This window comes from Hylaeus volcanicus, chromosome 5 (genome assembly GCF_026283585.1).
Source record: "Hylaeus volcanicus isolate JK05 chromosome 5, UHH_iyHylVolc1.0_haploid, whole genome shotgun sequence".
Lineage (NCBI taxonomy): Eukaryota > Metazoa > Arthropoda > Insecta > Hymenoptera > Colletidae > Hylaeus > Hylaeus volcanicus.
The window spans coordinates 18,040,712-18,063,958 of NC_071980.1; the positions used below are offsets into that span (position 1 = coordinate 18,040,712).

General features: G+C 39.8%; 1 protein-coding gene across 1 annotated transcript in view; it reads left to right on the forward strand.

Annotated features, from left to right (window-relative positions):
• The window catches only part of LOC128876964 (uncharacterized), a 426,442-nt gene that overhangs the window by 391,058 nt on the left and 12,137 nt on the right, over positions 1-23,247 (forward strand). The window contains exons 7-10 of the mRNA XM_054123829.1: positions 8,990-9,106; positions 9,234-9,347; positions 9,525-9,668; positions 21,067-21,269. Of these exons, the coding sequence (XP_053979804.1) occupies positions 8,990-9,106; positions 9,234-9,347; positions 9,525-9,668; positions 21,067-21,269 (578 nt within the window). The remainder of the gene's footprint in view (positions 1-8,989; positions 9,107-9,233; positions 9,348-9,524; positions 9,669-21,066; positions 21,270-23,247) is intronic.

Sequence of the window (23,247 nt, forward strand, 5' to 3'; positions counted from 1 at the left end):
TCCGTCGACCTCGAGACGCAGGGGGGGCCACGCATGCACAGGGAATCGCGTATTCGCACGCATGCACTTTGTGCAGTTAAGCTAACAGGGTTAGGTAGTTTCCCGGGCGTAGGAGACCGTGCAGTAACTATTCGGTTTAATTTGATTACCCTACGCCTATCTGCCACCGCGTGTAACACCTACTAATAGCTAATTTGCAACTGCATTAGTTAGTTAAATATGCCCGTGCATCGGGCGCGGCTAATCAGGACGGAATTGCGTGAGCTCGGACCGCTACAAGCTCCGTTGATGATCGTGCGGCTGGAGAAATTGCCCCAGTACTCTATTGTTTCGTTGCACGGATACCAGGAATTCCGTTTCGGACGCTGGACGCGTCCATTTTGACCGGCCAGACGGGATAAATTCCTGTTTCCGAGGCGGATCGTTCTTGGGTTCCAGGATTTTTATGCCTACTTTAATCTTACATTTATTATTCAACTCTAAGTCTATACCAAAGTAGGCTGGTTAAACGTGAAATAATGTGAGTGGTGCTAAATTACCCTTCCATATTTCCAGTATGTAATAGTGCCATAATTTATCACTGCTAAATATTCATGGGCAAGTTTGCACGCATTTATACAGATTAAGGAATTTTTTCAATATTTCTCTGTTACCTAAAACTAATTATAGCGGTATCTGAGTGACTCTTATAGCTGATGTAAATTGATAAAAGTAAAGCTCACTTATTTATTGCAAGAAAATAGATATTGTTATGGCTTTGAGACGGTGACTAGTCAAATAATCATAAAATACTAACTGACAATGAGCCTACCATGTGTAACCATGGGTAGCGTTGGTATCAACTAAAATAAATAACGAATAATCAATGGCCAATTCTTCTCCGCAAAAAATTATTTACCTTTCTGGGATCCATTTTCGCAGAGTTAGCAGATATTAATGGCAATAAAAGGTAGTTTTATTTCCAACCTCAAAAGATCTTTCATCATTGCGATGACGTAGCATTAAACGCATATTTTATCCCGGACGAATGAATAATAGTCCCGCTCCTTGCGATCAAAGGGAGATAAATTTCCTGCCGCATAATAAATAACTTCCTCGTCAAAACCGGTAGGAAATGGCTTCATCTCCTATCAGAAGTTTCCGGAAATTGTTGAAAGCGGCTTCTTTAAACGGCAGCTTTAATATTCTTCCCGTGTAACCATCCCGTAACTTGGCTCCTTGATTCAATGGAAATTGTTACGATAAATATAACATACTCGGTCGCGACGGGGTACGTTTCGTATTCATGGGAAAATTAATGTGAACGCAATTTCCTCTATCCCCGCAGTTGAAAAAGAAGGAAAAAACGAGAGCATCGTGGCTCGTTCATTGGAGATCACTCGCAAACTGTTCGCGAAAGGTATTACAATCGCGAGGTATGAAATAAATATTAAAAGGTTGAAGCATAAAATGCAGCTAATTTTTTCAATTTTTTGATAAACTCCATTATTTGTATATGTATTTTTGTGTTTAACAATTCTGGCCCATTGGTCATTTTTATCCAAGTCTGATTCACAGTTCGCTGAAATTTCGATGGCCATTGGCTAGTTTCTTTTGCATAAAGGGAAAAATAAACGATTAAACATGGTAGCTTTGCGTTTATTTGCAATATTTTTAATTAAAATGGACGCTTCGGACGCAGTGTAAAGAGTACACTCTTTGAAGTAGACCAACAAATTAATATACAAAATTAATTTACATCTACTCTCGTGTGTAAAATATTCGATGCTTTATTTAAAATAAATTTTAATGTTTCCAGTTCGATGGAACCAATCGTTCCATTTTTGGATAGCTACCGAAAGAGTACTTTCGAAAATTGAATTTTCAAACTTAATCATCGCACTAAAATCGTCGATAGAATCGATGGTGATCGGAATATTGATCTTTCCCGTTTTCAGTACTCCACTATAATGGGAATATGATATGTCAATCATAAAATACACAATATCTCGCTTGGAGTCATTTCCCATGCAAAACCGTCTACAACAAAAACCATTGAAACCTGAATTTGTAAACTTATTTATTCCGCAAATATTTTCGATAGAATCGAGAATAACCTAGACGTCAATCACCCCTCAATATTTCAATCGAAAACGAATAATGGGGCGTCAGCCATAAAACATGCATTAATCTCGCTTGCCATCACTCGTACAACAAAAACGTACAGAATAAAAAGTACAGAAAATTACATTTCCGATTTTATTTAATCCAGATAAATTTTCGATAGAGTCCATAGTAACCGAGATACGCTATGCTATAGCTTCCTACTCTCCGAAGCTCCACTAGGTCGAGTTTCAACAGAGCCTCGTCTCAAAAAAATTAAACAAAAAGCGTATCTGAAACAATGTTTGCCTCGAAACGATGTTTTCCCATTCTGGACAACATCGAGTGATACAGCTGGCGCGCAATAAGGAGTCGTCGCTGAATAAAGAAGAGTGTCCCGCGGCCGCGAGACATCTTTTCAGAGAATCGTATTTGCGTGGCGCTTGTACGTCTGTGGCCAAGATTTACGGGCGGAATTGCATCGAAAGTGCAGGAAGTCGGAGGCTCAAAGGAAAGCAATAAAAATGTACGAAGATGGGCGAAGGGGGGAAAAAACGTCAGGAGGGGATAAGGAAACGGGCGGGTCGGGGGCTCTTAAGAAGCTCCGGCTTATTAAAGCGGAAGTTCGTCGCGCTTTTTGAACTCGTTCCTGCTACGCGCCGCGACGACAGCTTCGCTTGAACTTTTCAAGAAGCGAGACGTAACTCGCGAGACCAATAATACGCCCTTAATCTCTTTTCCTACCCCCTCTGATTCCGTCGTCGTGACGCTTCTTTTTCGGTCTCTATCCTTCGTGACCCGACCGTCAGAAAAGTTTCAACCGTGGCCGGAAACTGGCTCGACTACGGAATGCTTTATCGCATTCGACAGGACGCCGTGTTATTAATGTCTCGATCAGCTGTTTACCGCCTTTGCTTAGGCGAAACGCTGCTGACTTATTCAGAATTGTATTACTACGCTGTGAGGTGCAGAGTAAATAATTTTCGGGGTAATGGAATCATGTTTTGAGGTTTGTACTATTTTTCAATTTTAGTTTTAGAATACAGGGCTGACTAAAGGGGTAATAATGAATAAGTTCATCGACGTAGATGTAATTTATTTACCTGTTTATCTGAAATTAAAAACTCGAAAGGATTCGTAAAGTTCATGTTGGCGTAACGTTGCTACAAAATTGAAATTGAAATTTGGAGTCATATACTTAAAAGCAACCTGTATAATTTTATTACTATGCATACATATACCGCTATTACTTATCTAAATTGAAACACATTTCCTGCTGTTAAGCCTTCATATAAAAAAAATAAACCAAAAACAATCTCTTTCTTTATCAAACTAAAATGAAATGAAAAATGCTCTATAAAACTAAAATCTAAAACGAAACAAACTGTTTTTATGAAAATAAAATAAGATAAAATCTTTTCACCGCCCATGGGAAAGAGTAATCGTAGAGAGTATATGCTCCAATTTAGTTAAGTAACACCATATACGTATAGTGCCAGTAGATTTAATCGATATTGTTTTGTAACTCTTTAACAGTAGAAATTCAACGTCAATTTTATTATCACGTTGTCAGTGCACAATTTTTCTGTCGGAGTCACAAGAAGTACCTGCGACTTAGTTCGCAGACATTATCGTGGATTGTCTACTGGTCTCGCTATCATTACCCCGGTCTCGGAGCAACTCGCGGGTACAACAAAATTCTAGGTCGAGAGTATGGACAATACACTGGGAGGATGAACGATTGCTGCAATGTCTATTGATCCCACGCACTTCTACATTACTCTTAACCCACTTGCATCCAGAAGCAGAATATTCTGCGCGCAATGTCTGCCGCGTATCACTGGGAATAATCCGCAAACGCTGAGTTACCTGTGTGCGGAACAATCCGCAAATAGTGCTGCGATCTGGAGAAAGTGAAATTGTCAGTAATACCGTTAGATTGTTAACTAAAGATCCATCTGGAGTCTGTGGCATATTTAAATTGTTATTGTGAAGAACCGTCATTTATGAGACAGTAACACACGGAATACGTAGACTCATAAATAGTAACTGTTTGTTTGGAAGCAGAGGGCAGTTCAAACTTTAATTTTTTAATTCAATGCAATTTAAATATGTAATCTCGATATTGATTCTTGTACCACAAGTTACACTGCTTTAAATTATTATCAGATATGTCAATAATTTTTTCTTCAGAACTTTAAACATTGGTTCTTCACTGGAATAAAAAGAAGTAACTCAATATTGAAAGATTTAAGATAGTGGTTAGTACATAAAGTTAAGGTACAAGATGAGAGGCCATTATTAATAAAAGCCTCGTGGAAAGAGGAACGATTAATGCTATTGCATTTAATTAAAAAATATTAGGTACTAAAGTATGCAATGTTGTCGGCACCGAATGAAAGGGGTTTATATCGTATTAATCTGTTTCAAAGAATCTTATCGTGGCTTAGCACTTTTCAACACATTTATTAATTAAACGACTTCAATTACTCGACTTTTTCTCTTTGTTTTCTGGAAACAAAAGAAACCCGCGGTCCAACAGCAGCACGCCTTCAAGCTTTTTCCAACGTGGGAAGAAAGTTTCGAACGAACACCTAACGCCTAACGACTCAATCGCGATCCTTTATTGCGTTCGAGCAGCCACTTGCGAGAAAACTTAATTTCACAACAGCTTCCACATCTTAAACGATGAAACCTCCGATTTTGCAGACTTTTACATCAATTCACCAGCTGGATACTTTCCTAACGTTTAAAATATTCAATCTGATACTTTGTACCTGATCCCTTTGTATTCTGTATGATTTATCAGCAATTAATTGCAGGAGCTTTTCAAAAAAAAAAAAGAAAATAAAGGGGCAAAAATCCGAAGGAGTAAAAGAATTATTTTCTTATCTAAATTAAAATTTCGTCCTGGAAATGATAGCTTTAACACTGCAAATATTATTCTTTAATTAAAATTGTGATAACTTTTGTAAAAGCGATGAAAGTACTCGACACCTTGTATATTACTCGTGCATTGGAGTCAACTGGGAACTAATAGTGCCCCGAAGAGGCTGCCATCCTGCGTGTCACGGCGAACAAAGCTTTTAATTAAGTTTTCTTCCGCGTAATGACGATAGAAAGAGAAGCTGAAGACAAACACAAAGGCCCTCGGTACGCAGTTCCCGCTCGCCTATCAGACCTATTTAAATGTGCCCGTTAACATTGATACTCCAGATAGCAGGATTTTAATTGGTGACGATAATACACATTAAAATCCATATTAACTCCGTTACAAGCCATTGTATCCAATTAACGCGGAATCGAATTTAATTCCTGCTTTTAAATAATTAAAACGCCTCACTATCAGTCAGGGGGTGGATACAGCTATTTGTAACGTCCTTTCCTCTACAAAATTTAATAATACTGTTTTCATAGTGATGAATGGAAAAACAGCTCCATTCGCAGGCGAAGAAAACATTTGATTTGTATTGAGAAGATTAGCTTCGACAGGATTTCAAAAAAATTACAGTTTACTTTATTTAGGCCTTAGTAGCATAACCTGAAAATCACGTGGCATTCGAATAAATTCTAATACTATTAAACAAATGTTTTCTCCAAACAGAGCACTGGTCACGAATGAATTATAAATCCTGACATAATTACACCGAACACGTTAATTACTTGCTCCACGCTCATGATCGATTTGTCTCCCAAAATGACTCACATCTAATGGTTTGACTCGGTGCAAGCACAGAACGACGACAATTCCGTACACTTATCGTTTGCGGTGCGAATGTGGGAAATTACCAGTGTACTCGGTTTGAATGCGCCGGCAGATATTGCGCGCAACGAGGACCAAGCGAAATTATACCGTGTTCCCAACTTAATATATCGTACCATTTCGAAATCGTCATTAATTATCCGACGCAAGAAACTGCGACAGTCTACAGGGAGTATTGCATTCGGTCGCGTATTACAGTTCACAAGTGAATTGCATGCAGCGCGCGATATCTTCCAGCAGGTTTCTTTGAACGCCGCAAACATTATCGTCCCCGGAACTCGAGCAGTTGTAAACTTCCTGGGATTAGACTGCTGGGATGGCTTTATGCTCTCCTAATACAAATTTCCTCCGTATGCAGCGACCACATTACGTTCTTAATAGGTGTTTATATAACTCTTTTTAACCATCTTGTTTTGTATTGAATTTTCTTGGCAACTTGAAAACTCAACCCAGATTACACTACATTTACTGTAAAATATATAAATCATGTTACCAGTAGGTGTTCGTGTGTATAATCATTTTTCAATCTTCTAATTGAACATAGAAAGTTTCTTGAAAATTTTTAAAATTTTCAATGAAGCTTTCTAAGAAACAATTTTATATCGTATACAAGTGAATTGATTGATTTCATAGTTTCTAAATTCAAGAACGTGCGAATTAGTGAAAAATTTCTGCAGTTTATATTTTTCGCACTCCTTGACTGTTTCTTGATTCCAAACAACTTCACTCGGCACTTCCCCATCATTCTTATCACGTTCGTTCGCACTGTTCTACTTCGCTCTCGATACGTGACTTCATCGACCTGTTCATAAAAGGGTTTATACCATTTTTACCACAACAGAGTTCTATTTTAAGAAATCAACATTAAAATTCCACCGCGATTGTTGTTTTATTGCATCGTTCACGCGTCGTTGGCTCCGCTTTCTTATCGCGTGGTGAAAAGTATAGAATCGAATTTGCACGCAAATCAAACGTTTCGCTCGCGCTCTGTTTGTTCCTAGTATATCGAATCAATGCTGTCGCAGCCGGTCCGATCGAAAACGTCACATCGCTCCCCGTTCGCTGATAATTCGATCGACGATCTAATTTGAAGAAACGGAGGCTGCGGGAACGCCATTTGCCCGTAACCGAATCACGCGGCTCGCTGATCTTATTCGAGCGCCGACGGTTCTTACTTTTATCGCGTCAAGAAAACGATATGACGTTTTACGGAAACGTCCGGTGGAAAATACTATTTGAATGCGACCATCGATTCGGCGCGGTGCGGAATGTCTGGCCGTTTTAATTCGCCCCAGACACACTCGTCGGAGCTACTCTAATCCGGAACATAATGGAGTACTTTCATTTCGGGGGAATGTACTCGAAACGCTTGGATAATCTTCCTCGTTGTTGCTAATTAAGAGCTGAAAAAATATCGTCCATTGGGGAAAAGTATGGAAAGGAAGTCCTGATCGTTTTGAGTAATAATTACATTGAAATCGTCATTTTTGTGGTGAAGAAAGAATCAATTTATTTAGAATATTGATATAGTCTTCAGGTAACTGAATATCATTCAGTTACCACAGATCCATGGAACGTGAATCGAAGGAAGAAAGGTTTAATTTAAATTCTTCATTTCTACCTCACTAATTGCAAAATAAAAAAAGTTTTTTTTTCATGCAAATTTCTCGATCTCGACATCAAAATGACTGTACCTTTTACAGTAAAAAGTATAGAATTATAAGAAGAATGCGTGGAAAGAGTGGGATCCCTTGCGAATAAAATGTAGAAGCTTCCAGGAAGAAAAAGCATAACGCTTCACAAGGTAGCCACTCTTTGTCAGCTGCTGCATCAGTAACTTGTTTTGCTGGGCTTTTTCATCGCATCTCCGATGTCTTTTATCCTTTGGAACTGTGGTCTCCTAAAGTGATCTCTCTATCTCTTTTTTGCGGTGACTTCGCCCAGGAAATGTATTTCGCATTTCGTTACAGAATGTCTTGCGATGCATTTCTATGAGACTGAAGAGCGTGATTTAGTGCTTTGTTAAATAACGAATTGAGGGTATGTACGAAATTGTGCATTGAAGATACTAAGAATGGGGATAAAAAATTGCTTGGTTTTATTACAGTCAATATACAAAAATTGAGAGTAAAAATATGCAGTCGATATTATTTGAAGTTAACATTATTTACCTAAAATTATTACAAGTCTATTATATATATATATCTATATTATAAGTCCATTTTGACATTACAATACTATATTTTTTTAAGCATAAAATTAATTATTCTCGCGCAATATTCATGTACACTTTCGTACGCAACGAACAAATTATAAATATTATCTTATAAAAATTCAAGTGCCGCGAAGGAGTGCACAGTAAAGGATTTTTATCTCGCGATTGCTCGATTGTTACCGTGAACTGCAATTACCAGCAATTTCCATATATTTCGTTGAAACGCGAATAACAGCCGACTAATTATGGTAACTCGAGCAATTATCTCCGCGTAACCTGACCGCGCTAATTGCCATATTTAACTGTTGATGATTTTTTAACCTGGATGAGGGAAAAATTGGCAAAATTTCCCAAGGAAATAATTACAGTTCATCCCCGTGTCGACTATTGCAAGTAATTTCAACGATAATTAAATTGCTCGCATCATAATTTGAAATGTAATTCACAATTTACCCGAACAGACATTTCACTCGAATCTTCCCAGCCTCGTGCAGCATCTTGTCAGAGGCACCCAGCGTCGCGACGCTCGGCGTGTACACGGTATAACGACCGCAGGCGCGCGTCGTGCTTAGCATCGGGTCGAATTCGGGAACGCTAGTCGCCAGATCTTTATCGGGGGTGTCCGAGGGCGTCGCGACGTACCCGTAGCCACTTCGGAACTGCGGTTGGCGCAGATAAGAACTCGCTCGAATTTGCTCGATGAAGCACGAGGACGCGAAATTGGAAAGGAAAGGAAGAGACGTCGCGACACCCCGCACGTTCAACCGTTTCCGCGTCCGCCATGAATCGAGTTCTCGTTGACGCCCTCGTTCTTCCCTTTCATCGCGTCCGTTCCAACCCTTACCCACGCTCCCCCATCCCCCCGTGACTTCCAGGGAAAGCTTTCTCGGACACTTTAACCGAATGGAACTGTCACTGGCGTTTTTCAGGTGGACATCACCGAGCTGTGCCCCTCGGCCACGGTTCTGGCGCAGCAATTGACCCACGTGGAGCTGGAGAGGCTCTCTTACATCGGCCCCGAAGAATTCGTCCAAGCATTCGCCAAGGTACGTGTCGTCTTCGTCACTGGAGTCGAGGTATCTCGTATTCTGTGCTTTCTTTTGGATGAAACGTGAAGTTTCGAGAAATTGGACGGAGAAGGTGGAATAGTTAATGATTTTTCATTTTAAATAGGAGTCTCCTCATCTGGAAACATCGTTCAAGGATATGAAGAAAACGCGCAATCTGGAGTCGTACGTCCAGTGGTTTAATAGACTGAGCTACTTCGTAGCAACGGAAGTGTGCAAGGTAAATCGTGATGGAAAATCTTAATTTCTAATCAATTTTTACGTAAGGAATTCATTATATCAAATTTCGATTGCAATTTTTGGAGGTAGTGAAAGGCACTAAAAGATTACTTTAAAAGATGCACAATCGAATCTTGTTACATAAAATCGTCGAATAACCGCGTTTACCATTTCGCAGCATCCGAAAAAGAAGCAGCGTGTGCGTGTGGTTGAGTACTGGATCGAAACAGCCCGCGAGTGCTTCAACATTGGTAACTTCAACTCTCTGATGGCCATCATTGCTGGCCTGAACATGTCACCGATATCTCGTTTGAAGAAAACGGTGAGCAATTTAATTGTATTCTCATTGCATGCCATTATATTCTTGTAAACGCTAAATCGTAGCATAATTAGATAAATAAACGCGCGCGAGAACACGTATTATGGATCATAAAATTATCAATTAAAAAATACCAAGTGAATGTATTTGTATCTCAGAATCAAGATAAGATAAATTCAAACTTTACTAATTACATTTTTCATTGGGAATTTGAATAATAAATTTCTAAAATTTATACTCGACATAGTTTACTTCTATAAAATACAATTCCCGTTAAATCCGAAAGAATGAAATATGACGGAACGAACGAATAAAATAGTTGTCGATTATTCGATTACGTAACAATGGGGTAGGAGAGTAACGAGTGGAATGATCACCCTCGCTATTCCGTTGGCGAAAACGATGACATCCACTCTGGAAAGCGTTAATACGACGATGGCACGTAGGATCGGCCACGCTCGTTTGCACCCCCAGGGGGGTGAGGGTGCGCGGCAATAAGCGGTCTGTAATCCTCGTAAATCGAGCGTGGCGCCGCGACGCGACGACCAGCGTTAGCCGTGACGAATCGCTGAGAGTCGAATGTTCTCCAAACGCGTGGACGGAGAACAATTTCGAGAGAAAATACCAATGAGGATCAGAAGCGCTAGCGAGTGGATTCACAAAGTAAAAAGAACGGAGGAGAAGAGGGTGGTGGGGCGGGGTTGATTTAATTGAATTTTTTTAGTAGTCCGATTGAAACCTTCGCGGAGTTCGAATTAGTCGAGAATTCGAGGAACTTTGATTTTTAATTGATATTATTCCCTGTTTTCTACCATTTAGAGGCAACGATTCCATGACTTTAGCGTATAATCAATTTCTGCTCGATTTCTTTGTGAAACGATTCAGTGTATCCTGTCTGGATTACTTTTGTTTGATGATATTTGTAATCAGAAACTTCTAATATTTTTGAGAATATTTTGAATAAAAGAAAGTAGGCGTGAACGTGATTATTTATTGATATTCTAAACAGTTTTTGTTATTGTATTAGTTCAGACTGAACCTGTTTCCGTACATTTATTGCTTGTCAAGAATTCATTCGCCCTTTCCCATGGATTCTTTTCTCCATTAATCATGTCGGATGAGATTGCGTCGAGGACGAATAAAACTCCCAATGGCTGTTGTTACGGGAGAACTCTGTCAATTAAACTCCACCATAAATCTCTATCTAAACTTCGGTTATAGAAACTCATATCTTATTTCACTACCTAACACATTGATAAATAACTATGAAATAAAGAAACTAATTTTCCTATAGTGTTAATAGACGTTTCATACAATTAGAGCATTTTCTATTAAAACTCTTGATCCTAAGGCTTCAAGCTGTAACATCATTGCAAAATTCAACCGAAACGATGCAATACAAAAATTAGTCTTGTAGGAGTCTAAACGAAAAATAAGGCACGGGGATTCGAACCCACGATCCTCGGATCACAGTCGACCGCTTTACCTACGCGACCAATCCCGTACCCTACGTTTCGTGTTCTTAGTTGACTCCTTATTGTTGGGTATGGGAGGCGCGAATACTACACTCTTAATATTCGAGGCACTCGTGAAACCTAGTCGTACGCGAGATTTGAAAAGGAGGCAAATTTAATGTTGGGCAAATGAAATTCTTGCACGTTCATCGGGGATAAAGAAGTCAGTGTTAAACAGAAGCGAGACGTAAGGCGAATTTATTGCAGTCGTGTGTTCGAGAGAAGGAGAACTTTGCATTCCGATCCGTGACGCTGGCGAAATAATCGAAACGTGTGTCGCTCGCAGCGACTGCGTGTCCCTGCAATGGAAGAAAAAGAAGTCGATACGTACACCTCCGTCGCAGTATCTCACAATATTGCTACCTTATTGGAACGAGGACGTCTTCGTGCATCGTCCTATCTCCTCCTTTCGCAATTTTGCCACGAACGAAAACGACGACGCTTTTAATAACCCCTTTCGAGGAATGAGATATCTCAAAGAGAACAGTCTAATTGCGAGACAACGTTGCGTGAAAATGTATGTAAATTACAGGAGCATCACAATTTTGCAGTTTGTTTTGTCTTACACCCTGTCGTGTTGTTTTTATTCTCGAAGGGGCAATTGAATCGGAAAGAAGAAAGGCAGCCAGGAGCAGACGCGAATTAATTAGTCTAAAAATGCGTTCACATCGCTGAAAAGGAGAAGCAGCGAGCCAATTTACTATTGTTAATTAAGAGAGATATCTGTTTCCCCTTCGCGTTTTCAAGGGATTTATTTCCGCCTGTGGCCAGAATTCGATGTTTGCGGAGAAATTCTGACGGAAATGACAACTCGTCTTGGAACAAGGACAAAGTTTGGTATCGATTCTGTTCTATTTGAAGAAAAAAATTTTTTATGTCGATAATTAAATTGCAGAGGATGCTTACTTTTTTGGGCTTGCCTAGAACGAACTTAAGGGATGAAATAGTCACTGGAAAATTCATTAATATCATTCTGCACTACAACATTCAGGAAACTTGATCATTTTGTCATAATTTAAGGAATGCTCTCACAACAGAAACAAATTTATTAAAATTAATTGCACTGAAAAGTAGCTTTGAGCTTTGTTTATTTAAGAGCGTATCTGTCAATTTAGTTATTACACTGATGCCATTATTTAGCTAACTCCTCAATTGCGGGGCTTCTATAGTTAGAAACCAACGTTTAGTTCCAATTGCATTCCAATTTACATAACATTCCAATCCGATGCATGTCTGTTGGGGCCCCATTGCCCCCCCCCCCTTTTTCAGCTGGGGTACCTCGGGGTCGCTAAACCCATACTGTAGCTGCATGTTCGCATGCTACAGCCCCTGAGGGTTACTTAAAAGTAAAAGAGACTTCTAAAAATACTACAACTTTCTCGAAGCACACAATTTACTACCGATAAAATGATTTCTGAAAACGAAAGGTGGAGGACTCGCATAAAAAAATATATGAAAGTTATTAATACAAGGATATCGACGATCCGATTTGAATGGAAATATTTCCCCAGCGAACAACCCGTGGGCTACAATTTCATCGCGAATTGGATTAAGCGGGAGGATGGTGCCCGGATGAAAATGTAGCGGTCATTACAGTAAACAAAATTAAATTTTTTTCTCTTAACTTCACTTTTGGCATGCCACGGTACGTGCATAAAAATGTTCATGAATATTCTTGCCGACTGGGCTGTTTGTAATAAATATGTCACGGCTCTGCGTGGCTTTCCAAATGAATTTATACGCTAGCTTGACGTAATTAGCATATTAAATTATGGGCTTCTAATTGTCGCGCACCTTGTTACTCCGCGACGTTTAAGGAATAAAAACCAGACGGGGACTAAATTAAGCGGAAATGTAACGTAAAGAGAGTGTCTCTGATGCAGGATGAGCGTAATTGGTGTATCGTGGTTATGATGATAAATAGAGGCAAGGTCTTTCTTTGAATTTATATTTTTCAACGCGTTCACTGCAATTAAGCGTTTAGCAACAATTAGATTCTATTGAGAAACGTCGTTCAGGAATAATGCTACTTCATGAATTGTGTGACTATGGCTGCAATTTTGTTTTTAGAGATTCAGAGTGTTTAAAAAATCTACAAATAATAATATTATTGATTGAAGAGAGATCTATGTAAAATATAGATGTTTACGTGCAAGCAACCATACCAATCATTACTCAACTATCCAAAACAAACGAGCGTAACTTTCAATCGCGAGGCAGCAGTATAAACAGCGTTCGGTTATATTTAAAAGGAAAGAAGGGAATACAAACAATGATTGTTTTATTTCAATAGGCGTAACCGAGACACATTCTGAACAATCGCCGTTCGCCTACAACTTTATCGGGGGATTGGACAAATTGCGAGGCGGAACGGAAACCATTAAACGTTTTTTTCTCGTTTTTAATTACGAGACCAGAGCCAGTGTTCCGCGGGCACATCCCGCTGGCTCTATTCGATGCCGACTGTTATTCAGGGTTCATTTGGTTCGGTCAGCTGATTTATACAGGGCGCGCTTAAAATAATTGCTGGAACTATCAGCGGCCAGGCGGCGTGGCTCGCTTCGTAATTTGCGTTAATGAAAATTTAACGGCCCCGTTCGGCCACGCACGCGCGTTGTTTTCACACCCTTCCTTCGCCCACGGCCTAATCGTTGTCCACTCGCTCAAATAATCGGAGGATTTTTTCCTGTATGAACAGTCTAAGCCACGTAGGTAAGCATTGAATTATAGAATTAATTTATTTGTACAACTCTACCTGTAGGTAAATATTCGTATACTTTGTGTGCAAGTTTGCACTTACAGTCAGTCTCATAAATATTCGTACCCTCAATATCTATTGAAGAAGTTTCTCTAAATTAAATAATAGGTTTGATGTTTTCAAATAAGTGTTTCATTATAAATATGTACACGTATAAATTTTACACTTGTATATATGTAATGAAAAATTTATTTGTAAACATCAAGCCTAATTTCTTCAATAAACTTAGAGGTTAAAAATATTTCTGGGACAGACTGTATATACACAGTGTATACACATTGTCCATAATGATGCACTTATACGCAAAATCCTATAGAAATATAGTGTTACATGAACAATACTAGAAACAATGGACTTTTATGCACAAAATGCATAAAAACGTGAAAGTCTCTTTTTTCATTTAAAATGAAATATAGACACATGAATGGAACGAGAATCAAGTCACATGTACTTCACTTATGACAATTAAATTGCAAATTCTCCCAAAAATGTCCACAATAGTAACTCAACATGATCAGATTTTTAACTTAACACTAACCACGTGGATCGACTACCTCCGTGTTGTCACTCCCTAAACGAAAACTCTCGTACACGTCAAAGGACACTTCCCCCGGTCGAGCAAACGTCGCATATCGATCCCATCGAGATGAATCGCGAAAAAATCTCGAGGAAGAGCGCAACGTATCGCGTCCGCCGTCCCGTCCTCCAACCTCCGTTTACTCGGGGCGAATATTCTCTTTGCTCGAGGACGAAGAACTTCCAATTTCAGCGAGTTTTCGTCTCGAAAACTCATGGCCGAAAATCCTCGGCGTCGGTATCTCGAAGCTTTAGTTCGCGTTCGAGAGATACGACGACGTCGGTGGAAGATGAACGATACCAATCCCCTCCTGCTTTGGGTTAATTTACCAACGGAGATAATCTGCGAGTGACGTCTTCTTCGATGGTGAAAAGGAGCTTGGGCTCGCTCCTCGTCCCTCAAAAAGCTAATTACGTTCGGTCGTTGCGATCCCTCCCAGATATACCCCCCCCCCCCGCGCGCGCGCAACCACTGTCGCCTCAATTACGGCACGGGGATGCGAGTGGCCGCGACTAACAAGGTGAGGCACAGTAGCAGACATCGATTTCAGGAAAATTGGTATGGAAAGTGATATCGTAGGTTTTGGGAGTGAAAAGGTACGCGTTTCGTTCCAGATCAGCTGGAGGGCTCATCAGGGAGGCTTTTCTAGCGGATCCTGCCTTAGACGTAGGCAGTCGTCTTCTATGTGCGGAGCCTTTGGAGTTGCTGAGTTTGATGTAAAGGCTCCTCGTGTATTGAAGACGGCTTCAAACTGGCGGACGTCGTCTGCGACAGGATCTTGGAAAAGCCTCGCTGATGAACCCTCTCGTGGAGCGAAGACTCTTGCGAGACGGGGATATTGCTTATTGTATGGAGAAAACTTAATCGGTGTGACGAGCAACGGGTTTACATTAACTTTTTAACGAAGAGCTCGTGGATTACCGTAGTGGGACTGCCAAACAACTCGTGAAAATTGATACAAGCCTAACACTTTGTTTTTATATAACTGGAAATTATTTTTGTTGAATTTAAATTAGTACTTATTTTTGCAATTTCGCGAAATTCATGAATCCTGTGTAGATTTATTTTCTTTAACATTTCATCTTCAGAAGTAATTTATTTAATTCCTTCTCAATGTGGTAACAGAAATTTATTAGAAATATTTTTTGTATGGAAATTAGTGCTTTCGAGAGGAAAAAGACATTGCTTCATGAATTATTAGATCGGACAGAGACTCGTAAGAGTGATCGATGGTCTTATCATTATATTGTCATAGGTGTAATTATATAGAATACTGTTTAAATATTCGTAGTCCAATTGTAATATGTTTAAAATTGTGTATAATCAATACACCGTTTTTACTCCGTTAGGGCATTTCCCGAGAAATCGATTAATATGTAGAAAATTGATCAAGAACACTGCAAAAGTATAGGCTATAAATTAAATTTATTTTATCAGACCCCAAGAAGGTAAAATCAAAATTCACTCTTCGATGCAACTCCAATTACTCTGAAAAGCTCACAAAGAAACGTCTTTTCAATAAACAACAGGCGTGCTGCATTGTGTCTACGGAAACGAAACAATAATAAAACTACGTTTCGCAAGTTTCGGACGGAAGGGAATTAAAAAATATTTGCAGTGCCAATTTCCCAGCCGTACGGTTTATCATTCACCGGATGTTCAAAATTGCTAAAAATTCATGGTACGTTCGTGATAATTAAAGAGGAGAATTTCTCCGCTTTAATTTCCTCACAGCATGGAGAATTACGATGAAAACGTCTTTCCGCTCGGTTGCTTTCAACTTCACCCGTTACCTGACAATTTTTTCGACTATTTTTTTATGAAATTGCAACTTTGGTTTAAGTTCGCCTAATGCATATTCAATATCCGACTTCTCACCGTAACTTCTCCGCGCTTTAAAAACTTAATTACGCTTGATCGCAACGATTTCTCTCCCCCCCCCCCCCTCCCCCCCCCCCCCCCCTCCCTCTCTCTCTCTCAACAAATTCTTTTTTTTTCCAAGACGAATAATTTTCGATTCAACGAGGCGAAATTTATTGGCTTCGGTTACGCGAAAGACTAAGAAATATCGAGTTCTTGAGAACCTTCACAAATCACGCGTATCATTTAACGAACCAATCACGGGACTGTTTACATCTATTTTTCCGATGTCGCCTCTTCCAAGCGATGAAAATTCAATTTTAGAAGCGAATTTGCATCTGCCTCTCCCTTTGACTCATCCTTTTCACTCGGTCAGTAATAATTTATCGTCCACGGGGTTTTTCCACCCACGACGGCGCGGCGTTCTTTTATGCGACAAAGCTGCACGTGTTCAAATGGAGATTCAAATGGAGTTTTTAAAATGCAAATCAACTGGAAATGCGAAAATCAGAGCCGCGAGGAAAAACATTTGATAACGAATGGCGATCATAAAATCGCACCGCCTGGAAGGAAGTTAAAATTCATGATTAGTCAATTTTATGTCTCTTTACGGTTGTGAAATTCTGAAGCGCCAAGGAATTATTCATTTTTCGTCCGTGAAAATACGTCGATGTCGGACATTATCATTGAACTACTCTTCAGAACTAAGAGTATTACTCAAGCTAGATACTCAATTTAAAACCTAAGTACAGAAAGACTGGAAATTGTATTCTTTGTTCTGATTAGCCTCGCAACGCTCTTGTACACCCTCCATCCCTCTTTCAACCTTTTTCGTACCTCAGTCATTATATTTCACAATTACAGAGTCAAAATTTCTTGGCAACTACATGTCATTATTTTCTCAAAATTTCTCCGATAATTTAACGTAATCAGAATCCCGATCTCAGTTATCACCACCGCAGGTTCTTATTTCCTTCAGCGTTGTCTCGCGAGGCTCCCGGAAGCAGATTCTGCACTACCTCGCCCTCTCCATTACCCCCCTCCGTTTTCCATCCAGTTTCAATTTACCGGATCTGCCAGGAGTCTCTGATTCCCAGTGTTTTTTTTACTCCGTTAGGGCATTTCCCGAGAAATCGAATCGAGTCTCGTGGAGAAAAATGGCTCCCGCGGCGAGCTGGAGAACTTTCTCTCTCAGAATGCAGACGCTGAGAAGGATCCCCGATCCTTGAAGAATTTAGTCCTCCAGATCGAGCCGAAGCTTCCAACCGGAGAAAGATCCGCGCATTTCCAACTAGAATCCAAATTTTACGGAAGATACTCTCTATATATCATTCTTCTCGATAACTCTCGTGACTGTCGATAGATTTGTCCTCGAAGTATCAAATTTTGTACGTAGTCGACTCTATAGATCTACCAATCTATCAAATAGCCAAAAATCCATTATTGTTGGTTATCTCTACTTATTTTCAGCTTAGCTAGAGAAAATATCACTCTGTTTCACGCATCTTCGAGCCTCGAATTTAATCCTGAATTCATTCTCGCGTCCGTCACAGGACAAATTCTTCCGGTTAGTTCGTTAGAGCTCGCAGAGCTCGTCGACTGGAAAGCGCGAAAGCGTCGAGGATTTTGCGTTCGTCCAAGCTCGAATTTAGAACGGAAGAATTTTAATGCCGAACAACTCGATGACACTCGATTCGATTTACGTGGCAAGTGTTAAAATTGACGAGCGCTCATTGTATTCCAGCCTACGCGTTGCCGCGCGATTTAATTGGCCGGCCTGAAAAGTCCAGGTAAAACGAGATTCGGTTTAATTAATAGGAATTAGCGTATCCTGAATACAACATTGAAATAGTATCCGCTAAATTAATTCGTGGCTTGTTCGAGGGGGGCGTGTTTGACGATTTTATGGCGAGCGTGCCATTTTTATGGCCGAGTGAACATCAATTAGGCTTTACGAGTATCGCGCGATTTCCAGCGACTTCGTCCCGATCGTAAATCGTGTCTTTAGAAGCTAGAAATTACTGAACGATATGAATAAAGAAATGGAGACAAATTATGAAATATTTCAAATAAACTCCAATCTGGTTGGAAATACGAGCAGAAGTGCAATTTGGTTAGCAGGAAAATGTACATGTGTAAATTTATAAAACGTTTTCGACCTCGAGGTCTGCTTCTGCTTCAGGATCGTATAAATTATCTATAAAGCAGAAAGAGTAACGTAAAAGAAATTTTAAAAGCCTATTAATATGTAGATGTACGTTTTAAGATAGTTGCAATTTTAATTCTGTTTGAATTACAAACTACGTCAAAGTTTATTTGAAATATTAAATACTAACCAATTAAAATTTTTAATAACGGCAAAAAGTACTCGTAAAGGGAGCCACATTTTTAATTTCAAATTAATCAGTGCTATTTTAAATTACATCGTCCATAATTCACGAAAATAAATATCTACTCGACGCATTTTTAATTTGACGGGTTTATTTCGCTGTTTCATCGATTGTTCGACGTTCACGCTATTGGAAGTTGAAGTTTCGATTTAAATTTAATATATGCGCCCGTTAGCTGGTTTCATTGATATCCGAATCCGCCGAATTATACGCAAGACATATTCCCCTCGAATTCGGAGTTACGAAAACGCTCGGCACCCTCGGCAGCACGTTAACGACCATCGATACCTCATTGATTAATATCACCCGTGTGCCAACGCTAATTGTAAGTCGCTAATGCACGTTCATCTGAGCGTTAATTTCCGAATTAATAGCGAGCACGCGACAGAACGATATTAATTTCGACGGTTACGTCGACGTTTCGAAAGTTGACGGAATTATCACCGTGGATTAGCTTGAATGCCGCCGGGAAACTCGATGCCGCGTCGCGGCGCGGTTCATTTCTGGGCGGAACTTGTTTCAAGATTGAAGAACAACGCCTGTGTCTTCCGTTGTTTCACGCTTCGTCGACATCCAATGAGAAATTACGTTCCTCGAACGAGTCGTGCTCCACCGTAGCCGAAGCGTGGAGATTTAATTCAATGGAGAAATTTCGCAAGACGGAAAGTCGACGACGCTTTATCCCGAGCGATAGGACAGCCTTCCGTGCGCTGCCCAACGAAATAAAAGTTTTCTGTTTCTCGAGAATAATAACGCGTGGAATGGTTTTTTATACAGGTGTATTAACAGTGCTCCTTTTCGAGAATACATCTTTTTGAGGACAATGACTTTCCTTGGGAATTTACTTGTGTAATTATCGAGGAAAATTGCAGTTACACGATTGTTACCAATGGTGAAATTATTAATCACCCAGGATTACCTGCTCGAGAAAATAAAACCTTTCCAATATACCTTCAAAACTCTAGCTGGTAAATCACTTACACCTCTAACATCATGGGAGCACATAAGAAACACACCCCAAGTACATTGACACATACGCCAATATTTAACCTGTGACCCAACAATCGACGCAAGAAAGAAAGAAATTAAATCTCCCACATTGAATCCTTAATCTAGCACAACCCCCAATTTCTTAAATATGGGATGCCTAATTCTACTCCAATTTCCTCCTCTGATATAGTACAGTAAATGGAAATCAAATGACAGAGAAGTTTCAATAAAAATGCTGTTACTCACATTCCATAAAGGTAAGAAGTCAACTCGAATACACAGCAGCCCTAATCTATCCTGTTGCAATTTATTTGACGTAGATAGCTGGATTTCGTGAAATCCCTTACGTTTATTTCCTACCCATCCATCGTTCCTTTGCACGCGCCTTTTAACACGATCTAGTATATACATAGTATATATATATATTGGAGTAAAACGAAGAGGAACTCGAACGAGACGTGTTCACGACACACAATAAGTGCATCTGACTCGCCCCTCTGGATACAATGCAATCGAACCGATTCCATTGCCTTCACTCGATACCCTTCTCCTCCATTCCGATGTATCGAATTCTATCCGCCGTTTGCACGGCCAGATAAGTTACCTTCGCTTTCTGACCCTGCGCCGTTTTCGCTAACCTGTTCTTTCTCGTTTCGAGACATTGTGTCTCCCTCTAATTCCCTGGCCTCTGCGCCTTTGCTCGATTTCTTCGCGAACGACCCTCCAATCCTCTTTGAACCCTTTCGATTCTATCTCATTTTCTGTCGTGGGTTTTGCTTTAATGGGTCCTTTGTATTGATTTATTATTTACTTCTTTTGTTCTTTTGGCTCACATCGTCCTTAACCCTCTCAGACTTTCTTAGAATTCTACAGATAGCTTCCAGTACCTAATAATTATTTTTCTATCGCAAATTTTATTGGAAGAACAGTCAGAAAAATAGCTTTTTAATTGGTACTTCGATGAAGAGCAGTGGAATATGAATTGAAAGGACATTTTATGTACTAAGAATTTAGTAGATATTTTCAATTTTGAATATTTCCTGTAATATAAATAGTTGGTTAATTTACATTTCATGCTTGATATTATATACTTTTAGGTACCAGTGTATATAATAGCATACCTTGTAACTTCAAGACCTCCTTTTTTCATTTTGAAACATTTTCAACAAACTGTCGATATCCTTGCCATCGTTGCTAGAAAAGAGAAACACCCTTCTGAAATATATTACATATAAACATCGTCCACCCCATTTTCGGTAGAATTAATAAACATATCTTTTACTGACGGCTGTAAAACTGTTTTCTGTTACAGTGGTCGAAGGTGCAGCTGGCGAAATTCTCGATCCTGGAGCATCAAATGGACCCGAGCAGCAATTTCAGCAGTTATCGCAGCACCCTGAAGGCAGCAATGTGGCGTAGCGCCGGCGCTACGGACGAGCGACAGAGAATCGTCGTACCCTTCTTCAGCTTGCTGGTCAAGGATCTCTACTTCCTGAACGAGGGATGCAGCAACAAGTGAGTTGAAAAAAAGAACTTCCACTCGCATTAATCATTTAAGGGCACTCGAGGATATTTCAAGTTTGATAAAAATTGGAGAGATTCAGCTCCGCTTTCGCGCTCTAAGTAATTACGACCCACGTCGGGGCGAAATTGACAAGCACTTTTCATTAACCTTTCCTTCTACCGTTTCTTTCCACGGCTGTATCAAAGTTAGACATCCATAGAGAGTTTCACGGAACGTTTCTGTCACTTCTTCAACACGCGTTTGCTGCAAGTAACGAATTTGGTATTTACGATAAACGAGGTGATTAAAGTAAATATGAAATGTAAGTGGACGTTTATATAATTCAAACATCTTACCTTATATTTATATTTGTAAGAGTAATTTGACGATTTTCCTTAATAACAAAAACTGATCAGTTAAAAGAAGTACAGTAGTTTTAATCAGAATAATTTAACATTCATAAAAGCCTAATAATAATAAATTAAGTCCTATTTTAATATTTCTACCAAACGTTTCAATTTCACGCTTGGATCATCTTAACGTAACATCAATTTGTAGAATTCTAAGTAATTGAAAAACAGAATATTCCGGAACGAAAATGAAACCTCAGATTTGTCTACATACCAAGTTTAAATAAAACCTTCCCATGCCTGAATTTACTACGAATGTAATCCCTCAGTCGATACTTTCCAAGTATAAATTAAAAGTCAGCCCACCTCGAAGTAGAAAATATAATTAAACCTCGTGCCCGAGTAGTTTGAAGAATTCCCCCCCTAGAGCACCCACAGATAAATTATATTCTCGGTTTTCCATCGTGTTTCTCAGTTTTCAGTTTCATTAAAAGCTCCTCATAAATTCGTATTTCCCCGCGAAGCTTCAAAGAAGGGCCGGATAAAGACCGCGAGCGGAAGAATAATTATAAAGTAATTTAAGTTCACCAGACGCGCAGGCAAATTCCCCGAGTCGCATTGAAACGCCGATCGACGATTTTCTATTGAGCACACCGAGGTGAAACTTTTTGCCGTTGGATTCTCGTTTGAAGCCCCGATAATTTTGTTCCTGCACAGGCGATACGTCGACGGGATGGAAGCTCGCACCCCGACCTTTCCATCCTTTTTGTCGAGCGTATTTATCACGACGACGAATGTACCATGCCATTTCCTTCGCGTTACTGCGCGCGAAAAACCCCCGTTCCCTGCGCTTCTACGTATAAACTTATTAAACTTGTAATAGCAAAAGTTGTTTCCCCGTTGCTTGGCTAGAAGTTGCTGAAAAGAAGGAGCGCGAGAGAGTGGGAAGAGAGGAGGCGCAGAGAAAGGGACGCGAAATGCTTTATAGAATCGACTTTTCCGTTAAAATTCGCCGGGAACATTGTAGCGTGCTTGAAGGTACGAGTAAATATGAGTTCGTTGAGGTGCTTGAAATAGGAATATTTAAGTGTGAAATATGAGAATCTCCGTAGACCGATATCTGACTAAGCACGTCCTGTACTACTTAGAAATACTGTCTTCCACGTGGGATCTATTAATCGATGATACCAATAGCATTCTCATCACCTTCTTTATGAAAAATAACATCTTTCGAACTCCTATATAACAATTTCACTAACTTTCACCATTTCCCACCAAGATTTAAACTAAAACATCGAAATCGAAACCGTTCCTTGATCACCATTCTGATCATTTCCTCAGAGATATTCTCAGATTCTTTATTCATGGGACTGTTTCAACGTGAACATTTTACGTCCAGGACGTGATTAATCATCGCGATGACCCACTAGAGGGTGCCTTTTATTCGGCAAACTCATTAAACGCGTGCGATTGCACGGCCTAAATGAAACCGTGGCAAAAGCTGGGCAGCTTTCATGAAAAAAAAATTCTATTCTGGAATTGTTCCACTTCTCGAGGCGTTATTTACTGGACAACCGCGTGCATAGTGCCTCTGTGTGTGTGTGTGTGTGTGTGTGTGTGTGTGTGTGTGTGTGTGTGT